The sequence below is a fragment of the Anopheles cruzii genome, chromosome 2 (assembly GCF_943734635.1).
Source record: "Anopheles cruzii chromosome 2, idAnoCruzAS_RS32_06, whole genome shotgun sequence".
NCBI lineage: Eukaryota > Metazoa > Arthropoda > Insecta > Diptera > Culicidae > Anopheles > Anopheles cruzii.
Window position 1 is genome coordinate 18,774,379 of NC_069144.1, and position 11,263 is coordinate 18,785,641.

The window sequence follows — 11,263 nt, forward strand, 5'->3', positions numbered from 1 at the left end:
AGTGAGAAGGGAAGGCTATCAGATACGTCACCAGGAAGTTCGACCCTTTGAAATCAGTTTTTTTGTAAGAAGCAGCTAGTTTTTTTGTAAGAACGAATTTTCCCACATCATTTTCCCAGTGTCGTTTGAATGAATCGATTTAGCTGTTGCCTCTTTCATAGTTTTTCTTTCCTTATTACAAATCCCAAAATAATTTGATGAATTTATTGAGAAAAGAATAGAACACATAGAACATATGAAGCATATAAATTGAATATTTTTATTGTCGTTAAGCTTAACTGTAACTCCAGTAGATAAATCGCGGATGTCGCGAAAACAGAAAAAATGAACCGGTAAAACGGGGCGACTCCATCGGAGACGTCTAATCATCTATTTCCTCCTCTTTGAGTATACCAAGCCGCCGGGCGACACTCTTGACGTTGGAAATCACTTCTTCCTGCACCAGATTGAAGCTCATGGCCAGGAGCGCTATTCCGAACAGCAGATACAGCGAGCAAAGTGCTATCGATATTTCGGAATCATTTTTCACGCCCTGGGCAGGCACGAAGTCTCCGAAACCTGAAAATGCACGCAATAGTAGAAGCAATTAATTATCCGATTAACAAGCCTAAATCTGCGAAACGAATAACAGTTTGTAGCGAAGTGTTTGAACCTACCGATAGTTGTCAGCGTGATGAAGCAGAAATAGGCGGAATCGAGGAAACTCCACTCTTCCCATTCGGAAAACATAAATGCCCCGGCAATGATGTAGCTGACGACTAGGAAAACGCACAACCAAATCGGCACGGGTCGCACTATCGATGACGGAGGCAACTCGCCACTGTGCATGTCCCAATCGTCATCGTACAGCGAATTGTCGTCCATCACGTTTTGCAGATGGCGCGCCTGTCGATGGACCGCAAATCCCATCGGTGACATTATCCGTGGTGATGGTGCTGGCACTTGCGGAAATGTGAAGATCATTTGATTACCACTGACAGTAGGTTAGCTGATTTTAATAGCTCCAGACCTGAACGTGAAAGTAATTCTCTTACCTGGCCGAGGCTCGCGCCGTCTCGGTATAGATTTGCGCACCGTTTGCATTTCACCCATTTCGTTATCCTCCGTGTAGTAGGGCAATCTGTCTGGCATCAGGCGATCACCGTATCGAGTTTGCCGCGGCATCGACTGACTGCGAGGATTCGGCCTCGGGGACCTCCTGGAATCATCCTGTTCGTCTATAGCATACTTGTTGCACAGGACCGGCGTCTTGCACGGAGACTCGTCTTCCATGTCGACCATTTGAGAGTCCTGCCGGAACATACGGCGGTCGAGCGATTGAGCCCTCGCTCCTGGTCCCAAGTCATGGAGCATCGAAATCAAAATCACGAATAATATTTGAGCTTGTTCTTATGACATATTTGAAAATTAGGTTAGGGTTTAACGTTTGTTTCACTTTGAAACAGAAGCACATAAGTATTAACCTTTATGTGACACACTCCCACCACCACACGATATTCAACCTACCATATATTGCCTATTTACGACCCCGAAGCTAATGTGGAATGAACGTTAAATTCTATGAGATCAGAATCTTACCGGCTGCTTTCCGATAATTGGAGTCATTTTGTCGCGGCTTCTGCAGTGACCTTTGCGAATGGTCTAGTCCCATCGACTCGGCGCGAGACTGTGGCTGGGAACGCTTGAACTGTTGCGATCCTCGCGGATAACCATCGTTGGCAAACTGTTCCGGGTTCGGTGGGCCACGGCCACCTTTCGACCGCAAACCGCCGGCGCCGTTTGACATTTGCGGTTCGTACTTCGAGTTTCCTTGATGGCCCATGCGCTCGTTTTCCGGATAAAATGAATCTTCCATGGCAGGATTGTATCTGGAAAGCATTACCCACCAAAATCAGTGTGTGACCCAGATTCGAATCGTGGAAAACATCCGCAAGTTACCTACCTACAATCATTGTCAGAGTAAGCGTGAGGCAGTCCAGGCTCGTAGTAAGGATCGAACCCAGAGTCGGCCGAGCGCTGTGAGTTGCGTACCGATCGCCTCAAATTGGTTCCTGGTCCCTGCCCGGACCGCATGCTGCTTCGCCTGAAAGTTCAGCCGAATGCATATTATCACAATCTTCCAGTTTCGACCTTAGCAAACGAAGCATTGCTTTGGTTCACTTACCCTTGCCTAACTGTTCCTCGATTGTTTCGCCCGCGCCTGGAATTGGATCGCTTGGGCTCGCGTGTACACACATAGCAACAAACACGCCAGTAAAGAAACCTTCGGTGGAAAGTTGTAGGAAAAACGAGGGCAATTTTGTAGTTACGAAAATAAAATTAACTTCAAACGGCACAGAAAGTTTTAATGGCTGCTGTTTCGCAATATTAGCTGAAGCGGAAGTCGGTTAAATTTTTAAGCCTTCCAAAACCTCTTACCTGAACGAGCTGGCCATAATGTCGCCGATGTTGGATAAACATAGCAGCATTAACGGAATGCCAAGAATTGCGTAAAAGATGGTCGAAATTTTGCCCATATATGTTTTCGGCGCTATATGGCCATAGCCTGCAGCGAGTGAAAGAATAAACGTAAGAAAAGAATAAACGCGAGTGAACGAATAAATTACTTCTTCCGGGGTTATGTAAAAATAATATCAACCTGTTGGATTGCCAAACGCACAACGCGAAATGATGAACTCTCATTTCGTGGAATAACCATTGGAATAATAATAAAATATGATTTACTCTGTCAATTGGCCAATTCGAACGACATTGGCAGCGTGGGCTTAAGGCATCGATCAAGGAAAAACGTAGCCCGAGTTAAATATTATATTACATTATACCAAATACATTGAAGTATTCAAAACTTAAACTTAAACCTCGTAAATGTGATCTTCTACGGCTCTTGGAGAAGACACAGTTCGATCGCCGGAAGTACCGGATGGATACCACCGCTCGTGGACCGTACGCTCGTTTCCGCCATAGCTAGCGTGGCGTTAATAAGGTAGTGAATGTGATTTTTTGCACCTCCGTATGCCCGACTAACTTTTACATTGAGATGAAGGATCGCACCGAAGCGCGTGGTTCCGCCCGTGAATGAAACCACACAAAGAGCAGATTTCTGCCAACAGACAGACCACCCCACAATCGCATAAACGACCCTGACAAAAGCTGACAAAAAGTCGCGGACATAAGATGATGACCGACGGCTCGTCGTCGGAAGCGGCAACACAGACAACAACACACACACTAAATGGTACTCGGGAGGACGATGGCGTAAGCGTTTCCGTTCGGTGCGTGGGATCACTGCCGAGAGACGCCGCCTGACCTTAACCTACATCGGGTTTCCTGAAGCAAACGTGCACTTGCTAAATCACACTAGCCAAGCGAATTCACTTCTGCCGGTTCTCGTCAACGCCGTGCCGTCTATCCGCTCGTCGTCGGGGTTGCGAACTGAAGTTGCGTTTCGTGCCTGAATGTAACCATTTTCTTTGTAATGTAAACTTTCGTTTTCGTTGCAATAATGTAACCAGACCAGTGGTGTACCAGTTGATGAAATTACCATAAAAGGTACTAAAATCGGCTCAACTCACCTCGATCTACTCGAATCACTTAGGCCTAAAATAACATCGAAAGCAACTCTATACGCTTGTCGACAAATGCTTCATTAACTGTATCATGCATTCGCTTAATCATTCGCTGCCTATCAAATTAAAGAAGAACAGTTACTCAAAATGCAAATTCCAATACAGTCCAAATTTAAATCGTTCCATGTTAGATACCGAGTTTTTCACACTTTACTCCAAGCGTTGTGCCTAGTTTCGGCACAGCACCAAGGCTAATTGAAAATAGTGGTAAAACCCTTGTTACGGCTGAGTAGTGGAAAAATAAAAAAAATGTGACTAATAACAGTCATCGAGCAGCGCGCGCCATCCGCAACTCTGACAGTCCCAGTCCCAGCGGAATATTATGCAACATCCTTGATGAGTCGCTTTGTGTGAATGGGAAGTTTCGCAGTTCGAAGCGCGGCATCGGTAGCTTGAACGGGTCTGCCCCCGAGAGATGCGAAACGTTGGCTAGCTCAGACACCCTGTTGTGTCTCGGTTGCTATGGCATTGGTTTTTGTTTAGATAGCGTTCCTCCCAAGAGACCGCTACTTCCTTTCTCTCGATGGAAAGACCTGCGTGACAGCTCTTATGACACTGTGTGCGAAAAAAAAGCAGCCCACCAAATACGATCAGTTTTGGTACCGCTTGCTTGAGCTAGTTGATCTTGGGAGCCGAGAACGCCGGTCACGGTCCGCTATGCATAGCCTCACAACAAAATACAATGCCCCCGTCTGACCGAAACCTTACGCACGTTGGTGTGAGTTTTGTCCACTGGAGTTACTATAAGTAGTAACTTTGAATAAGCCAGCTTCTTAGTAGCGATTCGACAGCGACAGCCGGCGGTAGTATCCACAGAACTACCACATAGTCCACGGAGACAATGTTCAAACAAGGTGATGGTGGTTTCAATGGTTTTCTTGGGCCTTCCCAAATTAACAAAATAGTTGTACTCGTTTGTTGAAAACTGTTAAATGGACACTCTTTCATCGCGTGTACTAAAGATGGACTTATACAGTAGCGGCTGAAAGCTGGCAAAGTGCAGTGAAGAAAACGTGTCGAGTGTTGACACCGAGTGTTAAATACTGTGGACAGTGGCAGTAAAATGAGAAACGAATTTTGTCACTGATCATTAGCATTGGGGGCTGCAGTTATTAACGAATGAAACGAATGGGGTGTCAATCTTCGCACAAAAAAAGGAGTGTCCCATGTTGGAAGGAAAAAAAACAAAAAAAATAAATTGTCGATTCGGAATGCAACGACCCAAAATAATATCGTCTACCAAAAACATTCACAAAAACATCCTTGAGGATTGTGTCAAGGTGTATGAGACGTCTAGCGAGATTTACTTGCACATGAGGGTCGTGCAGAGATAACCAGGATAAAGTGGCCCTACGCCGTAATGGTCTTAAACATTTTACACCAGTGATTTTTCATTATGGTTCACTTACAGTGTAGCTTCATACTTAAATGTTCAACAAGTTTCGAATTATCAGTTTGTGAGCTACCTATAGCAACTAATTTCCATTTCGTCGCTCCTTCGGCCGGGTACGTGGACAGGTTTGGTTCTGCGCCTGTTGGCTGTGTCCGCACTGTTTGCATTAACGGCAGCCCAGGAGCAGTGGTCGTGGTCGAAGAAGGCCGAGACCAACCCGAATGCTTTCAACGTGCGAAGCGACCTGATCGCGCTGCAAGGATCAACGAGCACCGCATCGGACCGGAAGCGGAACACTGTGACCGATCGGTATGTTGCGTACGATGCCACGTGCGTGCGTGCATCTTTTGAAAGCATATCCTTTCGTTGGTTGTAGCCGAGGACGGTACGAGGTAAAGGAAGGCACGACCAAACGGCCAGCCTTCGGACGGCCACAAAACGACGAATTTTCCGGCGAATTCGGAGAAGGCAGCCAACCGAATGATTTTGGGTAAGAGGGCATTTTTTATTAGCCGTTCCTTGGTGTCATTTCATTGAAGCTGTCCAACATGTCCAAAACAGGTTCAACCAGAAATTTGGCGGCGGAGGCTTCGCCAACGGACAGTTCCGACCGAACCAGTACGGCATTAACCCGGGCTTCGGCGGAGGTGGTCTGCCGTTCCAAGGGGGTCTACCGTACGGGCCAGGTGGCCAGGTTTTCGGTGGTGGGGCTGGTGGGTTCGGCGGTGCTGGTGGGTACGGCGGTGCTGGTGGGTACGGTGGTGCGCTAGGTTACGGTGCGGGAGGTAACGGGATCCTCGTCGGACCCGGCGGTCCCACCGGTATCATCGGCCGGCCGTACAATCGTTTCCCCCAGGGTGGTGGAGCCGGATTTCCCTACGGAAACGGTTTCGGAAATCCCGGTTTCGGAGGCCAACCGGGAGGATACTTTCCGGGGGGCGGTGGCTATCCCTACCAACCGGGGGGCTTCTATCAGCAACCGTTTGGCGGTCCAGGAGCCGTGGGTCCCGGCCTCAGTCCGTTCGGCGGAGGACCACAGTTTGGGCCACAGTTTGACCAACCCCGACAGGCAAACAAGAAAGAAGAGAAGCGAAGCTCTCGCTAAGGGCCAGGATCTTAGGTTAGGTTTCGTTCCACTAAAGACTACATTATTTATTATCACACCCCTCCTCAGCAGTGGCATCATCACTTACCGATCGTAGTTATGACGATAATGGAATAAAATAGGGCGCCAAAAAAGGTCCACTGTATTTGGTCTACGTCTTCGTTGCCGTCCCAACCGTCCTTCTTCATGGCAGTGAGTATTTCCTTTTCAAATGACTGTTGGAGAAGTGATAGAGTTAATAGGAGTGGCTTCTTTCCCCCGGGGCTATACTGCATTGACATCCACCACGAACCTGCAAATGCATTATGGCCGCTGAGGTCCAGTTCTGCTGGTGAAGAACGGGCCGATCGTTGGTCATTTTCCAGATCGCGTCAGTAAGGTTCACGCGAATCGAACTGATGCCTTTCTTAACCTGCAGATGGGCAACGGAACCGTGTCACTATAGGTTGCATTATTTACAATTTCCGGAAGGAATCGGCAACAACTGTTCCCTCTTAAATTGTACAAATTTTCGCTTACATTTCGTTCGTTTTCTGCCTCCAAGTGTTCGAACGTAAATGCGCCCAGGAAACAGTACGCCACAACCGTGGCCACCAGCGTTACGTGCGAGAAAATGCAGGTAAATACCTTCCACATGCAGCACACAAATGACATGCACTTGCTGCGCTGCTTTTTCTCCGGCTCCCCGTAGGAAATGGACAGCTGCGGTTGCAGCTGCTGCATTGACGCTGGTCCAGATCGGCGGGTTGACATTGTGCTTCGTTGCTTTCAAAAACACTTCAACCGATTTTGTGTGGCTACTAGCCTACCTGCACTGCCACTGCAATCGAAAGAGAAACGAAAAAGGAAAATGTAACAGATAAAACCAAATACTATCTAATAATAGATGCTGACATTGCGATAATCAGCTATCAAACACTGTTCGTTGAGGTAGCGTAGTGAATAAAGATTTTGTTAAAACCTTCGGAAAACGGCAGCTCGGCAGACGTTTCACTAACGAAAGAATGGCCATTTTGCCATAAATTCGAAAATAGATCCGATTACGATACCACAAAATGTTGCAAACCAGTCCACTGCGTGGACAATCCTCCACTGTTGTAGTAGCACAGAGCAATCTCGAAAAGATTTAGACAAAACTTCCGAGACTTCGAAAGCACCTTCAGTCCGATATATGATCCATTTTCCATTTTACATTCTGTTTCTTCAAATATCAAATATCAAAAAATCAGTTCCTTCAAAACTATTTGGAGCTGGTCAATAAACGTAATTTAATTTTTCGCACTTCGTCCCCAGCGCATCAGCCTGCTGTTCTAACATTACAGCACCAAATGGCATTGTATGTTGTGGTATTTCATTTATGGATTTGTCATTTTGATAGTAAAGTACAAAGAAGTGTCCAATCAAACTACGCTTTTTTGCTAAGATATAAGCAACATTGTCCTTTCCAGTGTACAGTATTCAGTTCCAGTTATAAGCCAACTTAAGGGGCTCGACTAAGTAATGTTTATTTACATTATGTTCAAGATTGTATGATTTCAAGATCTGTTCTATATGCATCCAGTTAATGGACTGCCAATGTGCGAGCTGATCGCATTTCCTTTGCAAATGGTTAACCGATGCGATGACACTAAACAGGTAATGTATCTGCAACAAGCCATCTGTGCTTGTCCGAAATGAGTTGCAGAAATCATTCAATCCCTTTGAATATTAAATTTCGACGCACCTGCAAGATGAGGGCTAACTTTGGCAGGTATTTTCATTTTTTTTTTCTTAATTTTCATCAAGAAACCAAGTGCTCTCGCAAACTGCACAATGGGTGCGAACCTGTTTCGCCGTAAGATGCGTTTAAACCACGTACAAATCCGCCGTGCGCCAACCTTCGGGCCGTTTGATACCTTTCATATTTTTTGGCTCATTTTCGGTCGGCCCTGCCAACGATCAGCACACGCTCAGCTCAATATGCTCTGTTTGTCTTGCCAGAAGAATCTCATTGATTGAAAGAATCGTCGCCCCGATCGCGATACATCTACTAGGTGTGTGCGTTGAGAATCGGAAATTCAGAATGATGGCTGTACCTGCCGATTGGGACTTCCCAGTTTAGCGGTTCATTCATCATTACCTTGTTTTGACATCAGGTAATCGATTTCAGGTCGAAGAAAAAAATATTTCGGTTTGCAACCCATCTTTGAAAGGGATAAACTATGTCAACTTTTGTGCCTGAAAATGACGGTTTGCGGGGATTATTATTTTTCTGCCCCTGTTGAAGAAAACTGCTTCGGAATCGCACCAAATGCTTGTCGGGACTTGTATTTGGAAGATCGCAGTGCTTTAAGTGGTTTAAAATACTTCAAAATGGCGATTTTGACTTAACAAAAAAAAGCGCCGAAGGACTCCAAAAAATGGACTTTCTGATGGGACAGAAAGGTGTGGTGTTTCACAAGCTCCTAAAATCTGATGCAAACGTTAATTCCGATCGCTACTGATAACAAATGTCCTATTTGAACCATGCATTGATCGAAAAACGACCAAAATGCAATTCTAGTGGGGGCGCCTGGTGGCTCGTAGAATCAAGCACCAGGCGCCCAAAAAACAAAACTGTTTCAGGATACTATCAAATCACTTGGATGGGAGCTGCTATCCCTCCCCGCGTTATTCACCAGACTTGGTTCTTTCCGATTATCATTCATTTTCATCGATGCGACACGTATTGGTTGAGCAGCCCTTCGTTTTTCTACGAGGAAGTCGAAATGGAATGACTAATTAGTTAACTTAAAAAGTCGAAGAATTCTTTCGTCTGGGACTCCATGATTAAGCAGAGAGATAGGAGAAATGTATAGCTAGCGATTGCACATACTTCGAATAAAATAGAAATTTGCATAAAAATTTTAAAAATATTTTTTGTGTGTTAAACATTTTCCGATTCTCAACGCACACACCTAGTAGTAGTCATCACTGGCATTCGCCAACGAAGCCAACCTTCCAAAACATTTGGTATGTGAAAAATATGTGAAATATGTTTGAAAACCATATCCGCAATTTGGCGAATGTATCTTGGATTTTTGACTGAATGAATGAGAATATTAGCGTATTTCCTGGTCATCCATATCGAGCGCAACTTCATTTTCAAGCATAAATTAATGAATCAACAGCGCGATTGTTTATTAAAAGCTTTTACATTAAGCTACACTTTACTCGGTATGAAAATTCACGTTTCATTATTTCAATTTTACATTGCTTCCCTTTTCTGAGGGTGGTCGATTCCCTAAACGATATCCTTTAACTTGCAGATATTGAATAGATAACATTTGGAATGATTTACAATTGCGACAAAGAACATGGTCTAGAAATTTGGCAACTACAATGGGTTTATACTTCATACCGTTGCCCCCTTGCCTCCCGAAGCAGTTCTAATTATTGCTTCGGGAAAAAAGCGTCAAATGAAATGGATAATTGTCGTTCACGTAGAGTTTCAGTTTGCAGGTGTATTAACGTATTTCGATTCGAACTCTTACTCTGGAATGGTGCACGAAGGCTGAATGTAAAAATTGAAGCCCCCGCTCTGCCTCTTTTTACGAATAAACTTATAATAAGTTACATATAAAAATATTTTTAGTTACGGCTCCTGTGTTTCCACATCACCGAATTGGGGGATTGTGAAAGATGAATAAATACGTAACGGAGTTATGCACGGCGGCCTTAACCAGAGATATAGATTTATTTTAGGACCACAACCGTAAGCACATTTCCGCAACGTGCCCGAACATTATTCACTGTATTTTCGTCTCGCTCATAAATTTCTGCGATCAACTTTATTAAAGCATTAAGCACGATCAACTAACCCAAACCAGCCGGCGTGCACTTCCACTGCCCCCCGTTTTCCTCACATCTCAATAAATGGTCATAAACTAAACTGAAATAGTAGCACTGCTTTTCACCACAATGATTGAAAATATCTTCCGACGCAATACTATTCTCATTCAGCTGTTATGTACTATGTTTACTTGAACCGCGAAGTGAATTTTATCGGTTTTATAGGAACAATAATGCCTTGCAACTCATTTTAGGCCCATTTTCCGATTCTACACTACATGTCTATACGAAATTATTCATCCAGTACTGAAGATCGACAACGCGGTACGGTATTGCTAAACGCTCTAATCGCTCGCGGAAAACTGACCGCTCTGTATTCACTCGCTGTTTTTCACCACATGGAGGTCGATCTTTTCCTTCCACAGACACGCACACGAGAAACAGGCGATATACTCGAACACACGCTCGTTTCGATATGTTTTGAAACATTTTCACGAAAACTTCGAGCGACCAGGTTTTCCCGCTGTCCCGCCGTGTAGGTGGTGTCATATTGCTGGTTTTCGTACGGCCATTGGTTCTATCTTGGACGTGATGAGCACGTGTTGGTACAAGATGATGCTGTTGGATTGCCCAACACATGCTGAAGCGTGTCAGAGATGTTGGTGATCGATGTTTTCGGAGAGTAGCAGCAGCTCTAGCCTAAGGTTTCTACTCTTAGCTGTATACTATATCTGATGACCGTCTGTCATAATGCTATTGTTGTGCTGTGTTTAGTAAAATTTCAAATTTAAAGCTTTCAACTACCCATGAAACCCATAAAAATGCAACAAGCCTAATTATTCAATAGTAAGATCAATCAGCGGTGAAACTTTTCTTTCAGCACTAAAGAAATGAAGCATTTCAATTAAATCACTTATTGGGATCAGTTTCTTGTCTATCAATATTTCTATTTAAAAAAACCTTCATAGAGTGTTAGGTACTTATCTCTCGATATTCTTTAAATTAGTAATTATCACTCCTATCGTAGTCCCCGCCATCCATCGGCATGTTGTACTGTTGATGTTTTGTTTTAAATAATGATTAATCTCACGAATAATTATTGTGCAAACAGTAATTAACGTAATTGCCTTGTTGGGGGTTTTGTTTTAATTACATTAGCAGGAGCATCTACACCAAATCAAATACCGAAAACCGACGTGATTCTGAAACTTCTGAGTAATGGGATGCATTATGAATTGGAAACAGACACTTTCGACCATTAATCTTTGTCTACTAGTAAACAATCTACTCGCACAGGGTCGAAACGCAAGGAAATTCTGTCTGAATGCC

General features: G+C 44.4%; 1 protein-coding gene across 1 annotated transcript; it reads right to left on the reverse strand.

The window, feature by feature from the left end:
• Positions 1 to 260: 260 nt before the first annotated feature.
• LOC128267506 (uncharacterized) lies at positions 261 to 10,093 on the reverse strand. The gene is made up of 11 exons (XM_053004354.1): positions 9,964 to 10,093; positions 6,644 to 6,944; positions 6,417 to 6,536; positions 6,213 to 6,339; positions 2,419 to 2,545; positions 2,165 to 2,263; positions 1,943 to 2,083; positions 1,579 to 1,868; positions 1,035 to 1,331; positions 657 to 941; positions 261 to 558 (listed from the first exon to the last, which is right to left on the reverse strand). Exons 2-11 carry the CDS (start codon positions 6,875 to 6,877, stop codon positions 362 to 364), a joined length of 1,917 nt encoding a protein of 638 aa, XP_052860314.1. The 5' UTR covers positions 6,878 to 6,944; positions 9,964 to 10,093; the 3' UTR covers positions 261 to 361.
• Positions 10,094 to 11,263: the final 1,170 nt, after the last annotated feature.

Coding starts and splice junctions, on each gene's coding strand:
- LOC128267506 (XM_053004354.1), bottom strand. CDS start 6,877: ATGTCAACCCGCCGATCTGGACCAGCGTCAATGCAGCAGCTGCAACCG. Junction 2,546..6,212: donor TATCGTCATAACTACGATCG/GTAAGTGATGAT, acceptor CACTCGCTGCAG/GCTATGGCCATATAGCGCCG. Junction 1,869..1,942: donor TACTCTGACAATGATTGTAG/GTAGGTAACTTG, acceptor AATGCTTTCCAG/ATACAATCCTGCCATGGAAG.